Here is a 17379-nt window from a genome sequence, read left to right as displayed (position 1 = left end):
AAGAGGCCACGTCTCTTAGCAACAGCTTCTCCTCCGACACCGGCTGGAACAAACACTCACACTGTGTGTGTGTGTGTGTGTGTGTGTGTGTGTGTGTGTGTGTGTGTGTGGACCTGCCTATCCCTGTCTGAGCTGAGGTGCTTTGACAAATGGAACATCATGCTTTCTCCTGGATCTCCTCAGCAGGTCCTCTGTGACGGAGCAGAAAAACCTGGAAACACCCAGAGAAGACACTCCAAACATCCACTGTCTCAGTGTGTGTGTGTGTGTGTGTGTGTGTGTGTGTGTGTGTGTTATTATCCTTTGTGTGAGCCAGTGGTCCTTCTGTGCATCCATTTCCAGGGTCTCCAGGGTTCCTGGAGAAGGTGTGTGTTGGATGTTCATGTTTCATCACCATAAAGCGGATCGAGTGAATGATGAAGTTCCAGAGGCTTCAGAGGAACTTGTGAGGTTTGTAGAAGGTCTCAGAGATCTGAGCTTTTCTTTGCTTCGTCTCCACGGTGATTCAGGAGGTCAGGAGGTTCTGTCCTGAGAAGGTCTGTGAGGAGCGTGTGAGCAGGAACCCACAGGAGGAACCAGGACCACATAAAGCTTTGGCAACTGTGTGTGTGTGTGTGTGTGTGTGTGAGTGTGTGTGTGTGTGAGTGTGTGTAGTGAGAGCAGGCTGGAGGAGCTGCTGCTGCTTCCTCCTCCAGGAGCTGCCTTGGTGTCCACAGGTTTTGGAGGACATTGCGCCCCCTTGAGGTCAGACCTGAGCTTGTTCTCTCCTGAGTCTCCAGGAGGATCCAGGAAACTTCTAGTTTCCTTCTGACTTTTGACAGCTTCCACGATCCAGTGAGTGTCGAGCTCCTGCTCCTCACAGCAGAAGGTCCCTGCTTGGATTCCCACAGGGTTCCTTCCTGTGTGGAGCCTCCAGGTTCTCCCCGTGTTCTTCAGGGTTCTCCGGGTTCCTCCCGCAGTCCAAACACACACATGAGGTACAGCGGAGATCCTGCGAGGTCCAGATGTGTGGGTGAGAAGGTGAAGGTGTGTTTGCCTCCACATGTCAGGTGCAGGTGAGGCCTCCTCTGGTCCTCAGGCAGCTGAGATGCGCTCCAGCAGCTCTGCTCCCTCGGTGGAGCTGCAGCGACACCCGCTGGTGGAAGCGAGAAGATCCACCGCCGCTCCTCGACAGCTCAGCTGACCGTGCACGTACGGACACGTCCATCCGGTGTCACCGGCTCTGAGAAGGTTCAAACATCTCTCGCTCCCGCGGCGCAGAGAAGATCTTCGCTAGAGAGGGTCCCATGTCCAGGAGGTCCTGCGGGTTGGAGTGGGTTCGGCCTTCAGACCGGTTCTTGACCGAGGAGGACCACGACCAGCGGTGGCTCCTCTATCTTCTCACGGGTGTGTGACGCTGCTCCTCAGAAGCCTGACCTTCTCTGTAAAGTTGTGATTGAGAATGTTGGAGACGCCCTTTCTGCAGAGCTGCCGGGCTTCCTGTCCTCGCGGGCTGCGTGGGAGCTGACGAGGGAGGAGGACCTTTGCTCCACGACTAACTTCATTCTGCGACAGAAAATGGAAAATGATGAGAAGAACATTTCCTGGACATCACCAGAACCCCTCGGAGATCCGAAGCCCGACATCCGTGAGACGGAGCGAACGGGTTCGCGAGGATTCGCTTCAAAACATTTGTAAGATCTCCAGCCCGGGCGTCCACTGAGCCCTGGTCCACCGAACATCTCAGACCTTCTGAGGAGGCTTCGGAGGCGCCGAGGAAAAGTTTACACTTTTTCCCTGCAGTTTTCAAAACCGGAAGGATAAAAAATGAAGAACAACAACTTAAACTTCAAACCCAAACTTGATGCGAAGATAAACCCGAACCCCAGAGTCTGAATCGTGCACGAGCTGCGTGGGACACTTCCGTTCCCTGCTGCTCCGCGGTAGGATCGTCTCCGTGCTCTTATTTTGAAGGCGCGGGGAGCTACTTCCTGTTTCACCGCCCTCTCTGCCGCGAGCTTGACCTCGCTGCTTCACGACGCAGCGCATCCCCGTCCAGAGCTGCGGGGAGAAAACTCGCGGGGACGCGCGGGGACGAGCTCGGACGCGCCGTGGGTTTCGCGGAAGTTGCGTGTCGTGAAAGTGCGTCGGACGAGAAGCGTGTTCGTGTCTCCGGGAGCGTGGAAGGAGCGGGATCTCGTTCCTGCCCCCGGGACGCCGCTGGCAACAACAAACCGCAGGAGCCGGCGCGCTTTTTGTGCGTGCGTGTGCGTGTGTGTGTGTGCGTGGTTGTTCGCGTTTGTGTGCGCGGTCACTTTCGCATTCAGTGCAACTTTGGAGGTTTTTCCGCAGGCGCCTCCACGCCGCTGACCAAACCGCATAGTAACTTTGCGTGGATTCCTTGCGGGGCCGTCGCGGGAGGGGGGGGGGCTGATGCGGGGGTAGAGGAGCTCCGTGGACGCGCACCTTCAGCTCCGTGTCCGTCCGCACCGCGCCACGAGGATGCTGATCAAGGAGTACCGCATCTGCATGCCACTCACCGTGGAGGAGGTAGGCGAACTTCCACGCACACACACACACACACACACACACACACACACACACACACACACACACTCGTATTGAGTTTTCTGCTGCTGTTTTCCTCCGATGCTCTTCTCTTTCCTCCTCCGTGGGCTGCGGGACCGCGGCCGCCGCGTGGCGGCGCTGCTGCGACCTCTGCTCCGCGACGCGACTCCGCGTGGAAAAAACACGGCCGCGTGTCGAAAAACACGCTGTTTGATTGTGAGAAGAGGCGCCACTTCCGGCTTGTGGAGGTGTGAGGAAACACCTGGCGGGAGCGAGGAGAGTCCTCTGGCGGGATCTCAGCAGACCCTGCCAGAACACAGACACACACACACACACACACACACACACACACACACACACGCATATACACACACACACACCCTCTGTCACGACTCACACGCGCTCCTCGTCCTCACAGTGTTCCTGAAGTACTTCAGTACATCAGTACACTTGTGTGTGTGTGTGTGTGTGTGTGTGTGTGTGTGTGTGTGTGTGTGTGTGTGTGTGTGTTTTATGGAGCCTAATGGCCTCATAAATGTTTCCTCCATGGGTTCGAGCTCCGCCGCCGATGGACTGAGCGGCTCGTAAATGGCCCGTTGCCATGGAGACTCCAGGAGGCGGAGCTCCGGCCCGGGTGGTCCAGGTCCACGGGACCTCTGGCCAAACCATCCTGACCCACGAGGAACCCGCTCCTTCAGTACTCACCCTCTCACACACACACACACACACACACACACACACACACACCTGGTTGTCCTGCATCTCCGGCTGAGTGAAGCCGTGGAGACCTGGAGAAGAAGGAGGAGGTGGACGTCCTGAGATGAAGCCGAGCCAGAGGAGGTGGATTTGTTGTCTCTTGTGGTCTGGATCGACGAGGCCTCCGCTCGGCTCCGGACCTTCATCTCCGTTTTCATCCCGTCGGACCCGGAGGCGCCCGATTCGCGAGGATGGAAGATGTTCTGAGATCTTCTGAAGGGAGGAGCGGCGTCGCCTTCTTCTCTGGAAGACGCTGCACGTTGGAGCAGGAAGCCTGCGGTCCTGGGCCTCCGCCCTCCTTCCACGGGCCTCCGTCAGCACCGGACCAGCTGCTCCCGGAGCAGAAGGTGTGCTGACGGCTGATGTTCTGAGAAGGATGGACCTTGGAGGGCGGCAGCTGCTCCCGGAGCCCTAATGAGATCATCGGCGCTGCCGCGACGGACGGCGAGGAGGAGCGTCCGCTCGCACGCCTCGCACGCCTCGCACGCCTCCTGCTTCCACACCATGGAAACAGATCCTTCTCAGATCCTTCAGGAAGCGTTCGTCTCCTTCCCGTGGAGATCCCAGGACGTCCCCGCGGCTCCAACAGGCCGGTGATCTTCATGGAGACCACACACACTCCACAACTACCAGAACCCGGACCCGGTTGCTGTGGCAACACCCGCAGCTGATTTGGACTCTTCTGGGCCGTGAAGTGGCCCTGTGTGTGTGTGTGTGTGTGTGTGTGTGTGTGTGTGTGTGTGTGTGTGACATGGTTTGAATACGCCTGAGCTGAGAGGCCAGAAGCAGCTGATGGGAAGCCAAGATGTTCATGCTGTCTGACACTGCAGGTGGTCAGAGTGTGTGTGTGTGTGTGTGTGTGTGTGTGTGTCTGTGTGTGTGTGTGTCCATTGTTCCACCCTCATTTCCCTGTGGAACCCTTCCAGATGAAATACCCGGCGAGTGAAGGATGAAGACCCCAGGAGGACAGTATTGATACGGTCGCCTCGTTATGTGATCGGTGATCGGGATCAATGGCCATCGGAGGAATGGATTGGAGTTGTATTGATTTCCTGTCTGGAGCGGGTCGGGTGTGAAGGGCCCGCCGGGGCCCCAGGTGGAGCGGAGGTTAGATAGAGTCTGAATACACTGGGCAGTGTGTGTGTGTGTGTGTGTGTGTGTGAGAGAGACAGACCTGCCAGGGGTCTCCATGGAAACCAAATGTCTTCTAGTGTCTGAGGTGCCTCAGCCGTTGGCTCCGCCCCTCCACATTGGTTCTCCTTGTCTCCTCCTGCCGCTCTGCTCAGCACGTCCTCCTCCTACGGACCTTCTGAGCACCAGGAGATCAGAAGGTCCGTCGCTCCACCCGTCCGTCCTTCCTCCCCCTCACGTCCCTCCTCCGGCCCTCAGCGCCGCCATCCGTCCATCCGTCCATCCATCCCATCACTCTGCTCCTCCTCTCCATGCATAATGAATGCAATGGATCTCCTGGAACAGCCTGGGATTCAAGGCGCGTTCACACACACACACACACACACACACACACACACACACACACACACACCCTCTCCACACTGAAGAGGGTGTGTGTGTGTGTGTGTGTGTGTGTGTGTGTGTTGTGGGCTTATGTAACACACAGGAGTGGTATTTGTCTCCCAGCTGAACGAGGCTTGTCGAAAAGAGTCGCCTGGTTGTGATTGGAGGAGAGACACTGGAGATGCGACCCCTCAGATGTCCTCATGATGATCTATCATCAGTCTGATGGAGGAACAGAGCCAGGCTGGAAACATGCAGGAACTCTCCACCTGACAGACCTTGACACACACACACACACACACACACACACACACACACACACACAGGGGTGCAGGGAAGGCGGCAAAATACGGCAGGAGGTCTGAAGGTCAGCAGAGGCTGGAGAGGAAACACCTCCTTGACCAATGAATCCTCCAGTCCAATCCACTGATGTTCCTGCTCGAAGAAGAAGAAGAAAAAGAAAAAGAAAAAGAAAAAGAAGTTCTTCTTTTCCATTCAAATCAGCTGAGTTTCTGGCTCCTCAGTTCTTCTCCTGGTCCTGGTCCTGGTCCTCCCCTGTCAGGTGAGCATCAGACTGGCTGCAGGGAGGGGGGAGACCCTGGGGAGGCAGGAGACCAGCGATCAGAATATGTGATGTCCATCAAACCTTCTCAAACTCCACAGGCTTCATTGGTGATGTTTCTTTACTCTCTGTTAGCGATGGAGAACCTGGAGGACCTAAATATCCATCCATCAGTCCATCCATCCATCCATCCATCCATCCTCCTGTGTCTCAGGGTCATCAGGCCGAGCAGAGAAGATGTAAATGCATCTTAAATAATGAGTAGCCTCTGAAACAGAGGAGCTCCTGCACTCAGAAGGCCTCTGTGGCCTCTGTGGCTATTCTGCTGGGAAGAAGAAGAAGAAGAAGAAGAAGAAGAAGAAGAAGAAGAAGAAGAAGAAGAAGAAGAAGAAGAAGAAGAAGAAGAAGAAGAAGAAGAAGAAGAAGAAGAAGAAGAAGAAGAAGAAGAAGAAGAAGAAGAAGAAGAAGAAGAAGAAGAAGAAGTGATGACATTGCTGAGCCTTCACATGTGGACTGAACTTCACACTGCTCAGGAAACCTTCCTTGAATAAACAGTCCTTGCAGCATGTTTCCTCACACTCCTCCACACACACTCCTCCACACACACTCCTCCACACACACTCCTCCACACACACTGCTCTACACACACTCCTCTACACACCTCATCACACCTGTTCACACAGCCTTCTTCACACACTCGTATGCGGTTTGTGAAGCGCCGAAGCTTTTGGTTGCTCCTCTGAGGAGCATCTGATGGTCCTTTGCTTCCTGGTGTCTGGTCTGAGATCAGACCCTCCCCGCTGAAGGCCACGTCTGACGTATCCAAGTATTTCTGGGGGTCGACGCTCACCTTCGGTTTTGCTGAATCGGCGTGAAAAGAGCAAACGCAGGGCAGCACATCTCTGCGTGAGCGGAGAGCAGGAGATGGGATGGAAGTCCAGAGCAGATCTGATGTCTGGAGGACACGTGGAGGCGGGGCTTTACCACCCGCCGTCACACACGCTCCACGTGGAACGTTCGCATCGAAGACGAAGAGCCGGAAACACTCGAAGCCAGAAGTAGCCGGCGAGAAGAGGCCGCGTCATTCCAAGGTTTTCAAAATGAAGCCGTGTTCGGTCGGATCAACCGACGCTCCTCTTCGTCCGGCCGCCTCTTCCTCCTCCTCCTCCTCCTCCTCCTCCTCCTCCTCCGTCCCCAAGACCCGCTTCCTGGTCCTCCTTCATCATTCCTGGAGCAGTCATTGGGACGCCCACGTCTCCGGAGAGAAAATAGCACGCCGTCCTCACGCTCCTTCCGGAAGCGTCTCACGAGCTCCAGGGTCGGCTCGGTGCCACGCTTTGTCCAGGAGGAGCAGCGCAGAAACACAAACTGCACAGATGGTCACCGACCACCAGAGATGAAAACAATGTCTTGGACGTATCCGTTGAACGATGTGTCATCGACACACACACACACACACACACACACACACACACTGTGCACTGATGCGACGCCGTCGGTGGTGTTGGAGTGCAGCCGTTGGTCGGCGAGGCCGGGGCTCACGGCCGCGGTCGCGCTCTGTGCTTGAATTTGAATGATGTGTTCTCAGCGTGCCTGCTATTGTCTGGCTGACACGGGCGACTGTGTGTGTGTGTGTGTGTGTGTGTGTGTGTGTGTGTGTTACGCTCACACCATCGCACTCTCGGCCGCGGCACCCGGCTCCTCGCCGCCTGCCGCTGTGAGAGGACCGAGAAGTGGAGCTGCAGCTTGGAGACTCCGTCTGGTGGACGTTGATGAATCTTCTCCTCGCGAGAACCCCTTCGCACCGACGCTGGGTTGCGTCGGTGGACGCGGCCGACGTGGACGATCCTCGTGAGGCCGAGGACGGCGTTTAACGGCTGCCGCTTCGCTGGGAGCCCAGACGCCGGCGTGCGACCTGCGGCGGGCGCCGGGTTACGGGGATAATAACCTGTGATGGTTTAGAGTGATTAATGAAGCTGAGCCGGAGACGAGCTCCACGCTAATCCGGCTCACAATGGCGTCACCAGCAATAATCCGCTGTTCTTTAATAGTAAGAGAACCAGGGTTGTTTGGACGACGGTTCAGCCCAGCAGGCTGGAACCCGCCGGCCGGACGACGCTGGTATTTCCGCTCGGGTTTCCAGGGCGGCGGTGTGTCCGCGCACGCCGAGTGACTTTGTCGCCGGGGTGGAAAAACGACGCCGCGCTCCGACAGCTGCTCGGACACAAACGCTCCGCCATCAAAATTCCAGACGGGTCCCCGACCCTCCCTCTCCTCTGGGACCGAGGGGGGGGCCTGGGAGGAAACTCCTGGGAAGGCAGGTACAGAGAGCCTCAGCCATTTTCCACCACACACACACACACACACACACACACACACACACACACACAGACACATTTGCACACACACGCCATGGTCACACACAATTTTTTCCACTAGTTTACAATAGCTATCCCAGGGTGCCTGTTTGTGTGTGTGTGTTTGTGTGTGTGTGTGTGTGTGTGTGTGTGTGTGTGTGGTGGAGTCCCACATGACCCCTGGGCATTCCAGTACAGTGGCAGGAGTCACCATGAGGGCCGTATCGATTACCCGGCCCTGGAAAAAGTCCTGCGAGCCGTCGGAAACCTCTGTCCCACGGCGATGTCCCCGCGACTCGTCAGGTTTTTTCCGAAGCGTGGAACGCGCTCGCCGCGTGACACCGCCCGTCACGGCGCCGTTCCCATTCCTGGCGCCGGGCCCGACCAGAAGGTGTCGACCCGCCGCCGCGACTATTGTTGCTGACCCTGGATCACCAGCGGGGCCCTGATCTCCAGGGCTTTGGGCGGCGCTCCGATCGAAACTCCCCGCTATCGCGGCAGAAGTGGGTCGTTCTCCATGGGGCCCATTAGATGTTTGCGGCGGGTCTTCCAGGGTGAGCGGCGGCGGCGGCGTCAGGACGCTCCTACCAGACCTTGACGGATCACCTGGGGGCAGAGCGGCTGCACCTTCAGGGTTTATTCCTTACGTTTCCTTTTTATTTATTGGGTGTGTTTGCTTGTGGAGGGAGTGGCAGCTTCTCGGCCCCCTGAAGGTGGGAAGCCGAGAGGCAGAGCTGCAGGAGGGGTTCGGGCGGAGATGCTTCCGGTGAGCGAATCGAGGTCGTAGGTGCGGATACCTGGGCCGACGTGGGCGGAGTCGGGGGATCCGTGATCGGGTCACGCGTTTGAACGGCCGCGCGTCGGCCGAGGACCTGGTTTTTATTCATGTGTGTTTCCTCCGGGAGCCGCGGACGCTCCCGGGCGCGGCCGGCCTCCGTCGGCTATCTCGGCGACCTTGAGAATCGCAGACGTTGCATCACGCCTGTCTTTTGTCTCCCGTTTCTGTCGCAGTACCGGATCGGCCAGCTGTACATGATCAGCAAGCACAGCCACGAGCAGAGCGAGCGCGGGGAGGGCGTGGAGGTGGTCCAGAACCAGCCCTTCCAGGACCCCGAGCACGGAGCCGGACGCTTCACCGAGAAGAGAATCTACCTCAACAAGTGAGTTACGGGCGTGCCGGGTCAAAGGTTCCTCGACGCTCGTCCTCCTCGGCCGAACCTCTCCGTCGCGGGTCCTGCTCCGTCAGAGGAGATCCGATGGAGTGAAGGTCGATGAGGTGACATTCGGGTGCGTCAGCGTTTGCAGGCGTCTTATCGGAGGAAGCGGCAGCGTAGAAATGGGCTCCCGGAGCCGGCGTGTTACAGCCGTGAGCTGCCGGAGGCGCCGGCTTCGCTGGACCGGATGAGCGCGCAGTTGTGGAGCGTTCGGACTTTTTGTCGTCAAGATGACACGTCCACCGGTCTGTCCGTGCAGAGCAGAAGGTCCACTGGCGAGGCGAGCTCTTGGAAACGTCCACCTCCTCGTGGAACCCGCCGCGGATGTCGCCGAGCTTCCTAGCCTCCCTGCTCGCTCCCTGCCAGGGGAAGCGGTCGCTCGCGCTGGTCACGCGCCGCGGCGTGGAGCGGAAACCTCGCCCGCGCACACGGCCGAAGAGGCTCTGGATTCCGGGAACAGCGTGGCAGCCCAGTGGAAGTGCTCTGCTCGTATCCGCCGTGTTCGGAGCAGTTCAGGATATGAAATATTTAGGCGGCGGCTACTCTTAATTTCCCTGCTGTTACATAAAGGCTCGCCGGCAGCGTTCCGTGTCCAGGTGGAGGCCGGCCGGCCAGCGGCGGCTCTGCTGCCTCCGTCCTCAGCGGCGGCGGCGGAGAGGATGGCCGTCAGGTGAAGGAGGTGCACCTGAGAGGTGTCTCCTGAAACCCCGTCCTTCATAAGATGGTACCTCCTGCCCTGGGCGTTGTATTCAAACCTCCTCCACGCTCCACTCACTCCTCCATCATCTTCACTGGCTTCCACGTGGTCGCCTCTGTCCTTCTGTTGGACGTCACTTCACCGCCTTGTTGATGGGACCATTAAATCCACATTAAGCAGAATGACAACTGGGGCGCTCCTCTTCTGTATGTGTGTGTGTGTGTGTGTGTGTGTGTGTGTGTGTGTGTGTCTGTGTGTGTATATGTTTGAAAGGGTCAGAAATGATGGAGGGTGTGTTTGTTTCCTCTGACAGGAGCAGATAAACTACAACACCAGAATAACACCCCCCTCCATGTGTGTGTGTGTGTGTGTGTGTGTGTGTGTGTGTGTGTGAGATCATGGATGATGTGTCCAGTGTATGGTGATCTCTGGTCCTGCAGCAGATGTTTAATGTGAGTGAGGACCAGGCAGAAGCAGGTGACCATCAGATGGTCCTCAGGCTGTGAGGCAGGAGTCCATCTGCATCTCCTGGACGTCCAGGTCTGGCTCCTCCTTCCTGGAGCTTCGTGTCTCGTGCTCTTTCTGCTCAGCCTGGAGACGCCTCTGGTGTCCTGCAAGTCTGGGCTGGTTTAAGTGCATCCGGTGAGGCTGGTTTAGATCTTCAGGTGTATCTCCTCACCCGGAGAAGTGAGGAGATCAGGGTTCCGGTCCCTGAGGGGGATCGGACCGTCGGGTCCCCCACGTGTTCCTCCTCCCAAGGAGGGAGGAGGCCGTCGGTGCAGGAACTATCAGGACCTGTGGTTGACATCCCTGAGAACCTCCCTGAATGTGGAGATGTATTCCAGACCCGGCCCAGTCCCTCCTCACAGCTCCAGCAGGACTCGGCTCCGTTCTCCTGGGTGCTCGTGAACCCGGGGTTGGCCCAGTTCTCCCCAGATGATGGAGGTTCTTCCTCCACACTCTCCACCCGGTAGAAGAGGAACCAGAGGTGCTCGAAATTCTCCTGCGGCCGTCGTTTGCTCCGAGGAACCGAGGAACCGGCCGAGCCGTCGAGGAGCCTCCTCCGCTGGGGGCGCCGCCTCATGGGTTCAGCGTCAGACCGAGTCTCCATTCTGGCTCCACACAGCTGGACGCTCAAGGAGAAGGTTGGAGATCTTCGAGACGCCACCGTGGCTTCTAGCGGATTCCTTCATCTCATTGAAGCCGTGGACAAAACTGCAATCCATGTTGCTTCTGTAGGATCTGCTGGGTCTGCTGGGAGGTGCAACAAAACCTCCAGCAGCAGCAGAGCAGCTCCGGCCCTCCATCCAGCTGTGCCTCCACACCTTCTCAGACCAAAAGGAGGACATTACAAATGTCAACCAGGTCGTGCTGAAGGTCACAAAGCTCTCTTTGCAGTTCTGCAGTCTGTCAGGAGGCAGAGAACTGCTGCCTCCTGGAGGACCAGAAGACTGCGCTGATGGTGTCCACCTGTTCCCTCAGCTGGACGCCCTGGAACGAGTGTGTGTGTGTGTGTGTGTGTTTCTTGTCCGGTGGCCTCCTCCGCCTGTCTGGTCCAGGTATTCTGGTATTCTTCCCCGGGTGAAGTCCCTTGTGGACGTGTCCCCTTTCCAAGCCAAGGGTTCTGTCTTCTCCCTTCTTCTCCGTCCCTCCAGCGATCTTCTCCAACTCTCTCCGTTACAGCAAGCTGCCCAGCTGGGCTCGAGCCGTGGTGCCCAAGATCTTCTATGTCACGGAGAAGGCCTGGAACTATTACCCGTACACCGTCACAGGTGAGGACTCGGTTCTTCTCCTCGGCACGCGGCCAGATGTTTTGTGTCCGGCGTTCCTCCGCAGAAGGTCAGTTGGAGTCCACGCGACCCCGAGGCCGCTCTCTGCAGCTCGATGGGGTGGACCGACCCACCGGTCCACAAGTCCTGATGAAGAGCCCGTCTGAGGAGGTGCTGAGCTGGACATGGAAGCTCCTGGTCCAGGGCTCAGAGAGCCCAGGCTGTGGGTGGAAAGTGGTTTCAGATGGACCTGGGGATGTTCTCCAGAACCTGGTGGTCCTCCTGACTCACCCCAACACTCTCTGTCTCTCTGTCCCCGTCGGACGCCTGCCGCCTCATCTGTCCATCTGTCCATCTGTCCATCACGCTGCCGGGACACTCAGAGTACACGGTAAGGACTGCAGTGCACGCACACACACACACACGCACACACACACACACACACACACACACACACACACACACACACACACACACACACACACTACTTGATGCGAGTGTGGCTACTCTTTCTGTGGAGTGAGTTTATTATTATTAATGTGTGTGTATGTGTGCGTCTGTGCGTCTGTGTGTGTGTGTGTGTCCTGCAGGAGACACCTCATAGATGAAGATCTTATTCAGAGTCATGTTGTTAATTAATGCTGTTTAATCTGTTTAAGATCAAATTGATCTCCAAGGTAATGAAGGTTCCCAGATGAAGCTGCTGCAGGTCTGAGACCTCCAGCCTCCAGCCCAGCCTCAGGACTCAGAGCTGAGCTGGAGGAAAGAATAGTCAAGGAAACAAACCAGAGGAAGAATTCATGCCACTTTATTCCCTGATGTAGTTTTCTCTCTCTCTCACACACACACACACACACACACACACACACACACACACAAACACACACACACACACACACACACACACACACACGTGCGCCTCTGAGCTGCTGGTATGAGGCACCGCAGCTTACTTGTTTCTTTGCTTGTGGCCAAATGGATCTAGCGTGCTGCTGTGTCGCATGCGCACACACACACACACACACGCACACACACACACACACACACACACAGGCACGCACACACATATACAGGCGTGCACACACACTGTCGGATGCAGGCTTGTAAATCAACAGCTTATGTAAGCGCTGCGCTGCGGCTCCTCGCTTGTGTAATAATTCTAAATGTTGGTCTAATCAAACAGCTGTGTTTAAGAGCTGCTGAATAGGAGCTGCATGGCCACAGGCGGAGAGTGTGTGTGTGTGTGTGTGTGTGTGTGTGTGTGTGTGTGTGTGTGTATGAGTAAGTGTGGCACACAAGCCATGCAGGTGTGCACTGAGAGGCAGAGGGTCTGAAGGTGTCCTCCAGTGTGAGCTCGTAGCTGAAGCGTGTCCTCCATGTCCTCCATGTCCTCCATGTTCTCCATGTTCTCCATGTCCTCCATGTCCTCCATGTCCCCCCAGTGCTCCTTCCTGCCCAAGTTCTCCATCCATATAGAGACCAAGTACGAAGACAACAAGGGGAGCAACGACAACGTGAGTAGAAGTCTTCTCTCCTTCCTCCTGTGGGTCAGGGTTTGAAAGGGTCGGGAGGCGACCAAGAGAGGGAGCCCTGGGGCCAGAAGGTCCGGGAAGAGGAAGGAGACGGTCTGGACCTGCCCATCGGGTCTTCAGAGGAGATGCATCCAGGGTGCCTGGGACAGCTCAGGTCTGGAACCGTCTACAGAGCTGAAGAGGGAGTTCCTGCTTGAATCACCGTCTTCATTGTTTGATGCCTTCATTTTCTGGAGAACGGACGGCGGTGCGTTGGCGGGCGGTCCGTCTTCACGGACGGCTCCGAGGATCTGCCACGGGCTCGGACCTCCAAGGAGGTGGAGACGTGACGACGAGCTGAGAGACACAAAGATCCAGATGAACAAGCGAGATCCTCTGGCTGGTCCTCGCTGGTCACCCGTCTGCTCCGGGGGAGGTTGTCGGTTCGATTCCCGTAAGAATGGAGGAAACCAGGAGGCCACGTCCTCCGGGGTCTCGGCGTTCCACCTTCTCCCACCCCGTGGAAGATCTTGTCACACTTTGCCCACCAGAGGCACCGAGTCTGGTGGTTACACAACCTCCCTGCAGGGGCTGCAGCGCCACCTACAGGCCACCGGGGGAACTGCATCCTCACAGAGTGACAGTCACAAGTTTGGAAATCAAAGGAAACGGGATTGATTCTCTAACACACACACACACACACACACACACACACACACACACACACACACACACACACACACACACACGCGAGCAGCCACTGAGTCACACGCGAAGGGAACAAAACATTCGTGAGCGTGGCGACTGTCCGTGACGACATGAGTCACCAGCGCCCTGGATGTCTGCTTCCCTGGTGGAAGTCACATGGCTTCCTCTGCTCTCCAGGAAGTGGTTCCTCTGCTCACACCTCCACGACGCCAGCAGCTACAGTCTGCTCATCTGCTTCAGCCACTCCCACTGTGTGTGTGTGTGTGTGTGTGTGTGTGTGTGTGTGTGTGTGTGAGAGAGACAGTTGGCAGGTCCCAGCACGCCAGTGCAGATTATCAATCTGACCTCTGACCTCTGCATGCTCCCCAGATCTTCGGCAGCGAGCCCAGAGAAGAGGAACCTGAAGTGTGTATCGTGGACATCGCCTACGACGAGGTCCCTGAACGCCACTACAAGGAGTCCGAGGTGTGTGTGTGTGCGTGTGTGTGTGTGTGTGTGTGTGTGTGTGTGTGTGTGTGTGTGTGTGTGCAGTCTGTCAGGTTGTGAGAGTCATAAAGAGCTCAGCTATTAATACTCAGGATGGTTGTGACAGCTCTGCAGTGGTGTTTTATTATTGACACCTTCACACACACACACACACACACACACACACACACCTCCCACAGGGCTTCATGGTCCCCTGCTTCCATCCGGGCACGACTAAGAATAGCCCGTCGGCCGTGCGAGCCCCTCCTCACGGGCCCTCAGGTCTGGTGGTCTGGTGGTCCGGTGGTCCTCAGCCAGACCGGAGGTGGAGAAGAAGCTCCAGGAGCCGCCGAGCCCGATAATTAAAACTTTGTCTCTCGTCGTGAATTTAACGAGGGTCATGTTTCTCAGCCGCGATGAGTGACTTCCTGGAGTCTTGCCACGGCTGTGCGGTTGCCAGGCAACCGGCAGAGACTTCAGGATGTGGCTGTACCTGAGAAGCCGCCTCTGAAAGCGCCGATACGCCTCTCTGGCTGGAGATTTGTGATTCTTCTCTTTCGAAGACACCGGCTCTGAGTTGTGGTGAAGAACAGCGGTTGTCTGGAGGAGGAGACAGAAGGTGTCAGATTGGACTATTTAAAATGGTGCCGACAGTGAGATGTTAGCGAGAAGGTCCTGCTCCTGGGGGTGGGTTGGACTGAAATATCAATGTGAAGCGTGGAAGCACAGGATGCTTTCATTAGAGTTCCTCCTCCTCCTCCTCGTCTTCATCTGCCAAGGAAGCAGATTTCTGGTCCCTTCACTGCAGGGGCCTGAGCGAGGTCCCAGCGGGGAGGAGAACGTTGGCGTCGCCCCCGCACGCCGCCTGTCACGGGCCAGAGCGCCGCCCGGAGGCGAACCGGAGCCGAGGTGTGATTGGTTGGCGGGAGAGACGAACGTCTGCGGGGCGTCTGATGGAGGAGGTCCTGCGGCGCCGCTCCTCAGAGCTCCTCAGATCTCCTCAGATCTTTTCAGAGCTCCGACGCGTGCACGTGAAAGGCGAGCGTGGAAGAAAAATCAAACTCAACTCTGCTTGGTGGAGAAGTTCTACCTTTGTGGTAGATCTTCAGAGCCGCTCCCGCCAAAGTGGGCGGTCCGAACCCGAGCGGACCTCTGCCGCGGCAGGTCGGTTTGTGCACGTCAGGCCAAATAAAACCAAACCCTAACGCTCTGCTTCTGGTCTCCCGGTCTCCCTGAAGGACCTGCGCCACTTCAAGTCCAAGAAGACGAGCCGGGGCCTCCTGCAGGAAGGCTGGATCCACAGCCAGGACCCCATCATGTGCTCCTACAAGCTGGTCACCGTCAAGTTCGAGGTCTGGGGCCTGCAGACGCGTGTGGAGCAGTTCGTGCACAAGGTCGGGACCACAAACACGCGGACCTCCTCCCTCAGGCCGACCCCGTCTTACACGTTCTTCTCGCCCCGGTCTCCTCAGGTGATCCGAGACGTCCTCCTGCTGGGACACAAGCAGGCCTTCGCCTGGGTGGACGAGTGGATCGGTGAGTGTCCGACGCTCCCGCTTGGTCTTTGGCGTCCGGGCGTGTTGAAGGCCACGTGTCGCTGCACCTCATATGAACCTCTACACTGGTCGCCCTCTCCTGGGAGCTCCACCTCCAGCGGTTCATCTCAGGCTCCGCAGAAGCAGGAACATCACCTCCTTGATGTTTCTGCGAAACACCACGAGGGTCCGGGACTCCTCGCCCCTCTGAGACGACCTCGTTGGCTCGTCCTCCTGACCCTGTTCTCCGGGCCGCTGGCCCCGGCTGTCTGGACAATGTGCATGAGGAGCTTCCAGTGTGAACCCTCTGATGCTCTCAGTGATCCACCTGGCTTTTCAAGGAGCCCGGGCTCAGAGAGAACATCGGGCGGGCCTCCTGGTGTTTCCTAGATGTTTGGCGCACGTTCTGCAGCCAGGAGCGTGATGTTCTTCTGAGATGGACCTCTGGAGGATCTCACAGTGTTTCTGAGGGAGCTCAGAGACGCTGAGGAAGGTCCTCCGGCTCAGGGAGCTCTGCTGAGACGGTCCGCCGCCGCCACGTGCAGCCTGTTTCTATATCGGGAATGCGTTCGCTCCTTTGGAGGTGTTCTTCTCTCCGTATCCGTGGCAACGCCGCCGCGAGCTCGCGCCGCTCTCCGGTCGTCGGTTTCAGCCGCACGCTTTCTTGGGATCGGCGTCGAGGTCCGGAGAGCGAAGGGAGGAGCCGGACTGACCGCCGCTCTCTGCTCCTCAGACATGACCATGGAGGAAGTCCGGGAGTTCGAGCGGGCCACGCAGGAGGCCACCAACATAAAGATCGGCACCTTCCCCCCGGCCATCGCCATCTCCGAGCCCGCCGCGCCCGCCGGGGGCCGCGGCGGGCCGAGCAGCGCGCCGTCCACGCCGCTCTCCACCGAGGCCCCCGAGTTCCTGGCCGTGCCCAAGGACCGGCCCAGGAAGAAGTCCGCCCCGGAGACCCTGACCCTGCCGGACCCGGCCCGCAGGGACTCGCTCTTCAAGCTGCCAAACTTGTTCTCCTGGAACTCCGGCCCGCAGCCCCAGTGAAGGCCCCCCCCCCCCCCCCCCCACACACACACACACACACCGCTGCTGCTGCAGGGCTCCACACACAACCCACGACCACAGCTGTCAACTTCAGGTCCAACCCCCCCCCCCCCCCCCGAAGAGACAGGTGCACAGGCCAGGTGTGTGTGTGTGTGTGTGTGTGTGTGTGTGCCAAGTGTAGCAAACATTCCCAGTCTTTGTCCCACAGTCATTCTCCACCCCACAACTCAGGGTGTCGACCATGTGTGTGTGTGTGTGTGTGTGTGTGTGTGTGGTCACACGATGCTGAGCGTGTAGAGCTTTAGTTCCCAGGCTTTATGTCGTGGAGTTTGTGGTCCAGACGGCCGTGCAGACCCTCCTCAGCCCGTGAGTGTGGAGTATTATGGTATGGCGAGGATCCGAGCCGCCCGCAACCACGCAGCTGGGTCTCCTGCGGAGGACTGGGACCTGCTGCTCTGGTCCAGGGCCGGCGCCGTCCTCCTGTGTTAGTGGTTCTTTCCGGCGTCTTTACCCTCCCCGTGCTCGACGTGCATGACCGACTGGTGTTTGGTCCTCAGACCTTCAGACCCGCCGTCCCGACGGCTGCGATGTGTTTTGTATCCAGTAATGAAATAAAGTGTGGTGGCATCCAGAGGGAGACCTTCAGACTCACTCACAGATCAGGATTTTAGATTTGCACGTCCTGACTTCGCCTTGACA

The 17379-nt window shown here is 57.7% G+C and overlaps 1 protein-coding gene across 1 annotated transcript; it reads left to right on the top strand.

Annotated features, from left to right (window-relative positions):
- The first annotated feature begins 1995 nt into the window (after nt 1–1995).
- On the top strand, nt 1996–17311 carry pitpnc1a (phosphatidylinositol transfer protein cytoplasmic 1a). Its single transcript, XM_086176039.1, has 9 exons — nt 1996–2529; nt 8749–8897; nt 11332–11420; nt 11801–11808; nt 12860–12931; nt 14006–14101; nt 15340–15495; nt 15574–15637; nt 16370–17311. The coding sequence occupies exons 1-9, from the start codon at nt 2482–2484 to the stop codon at nt 16678–16680; spliced, it is 993 nt and encodes a 330-aa protein (XP_086032165.1). The 5' UTR covers nt 1996–2481; the 3' UTR covers nt 16681–17311.
- The last annotated feature ends 68 nt before the right edge of the window (nt 17312–17379 follow it).

The sequence above is a fragment of the Fistularia commersonii genome, chromosome 28 (assembly GCF_037954325.1).
Source record: "Fistularia commersonii isolate RoL2024-O1a breed Wild chromosome 28, RoL_Fcom_v1.0, whole genome shotgun sequence".
Lineage (NCBI taxonomy): Eukaryota > Metazoa > Chordata > Actinopteri > Syngnathiformes > Fistulariidae > Fistularia > Fistularia commersonii.
The sequence above is the reverse complement of the archived record's forward strand: the minus strand, read 5'-3'. Positions and strand labels throughout refer to the sequence as shown.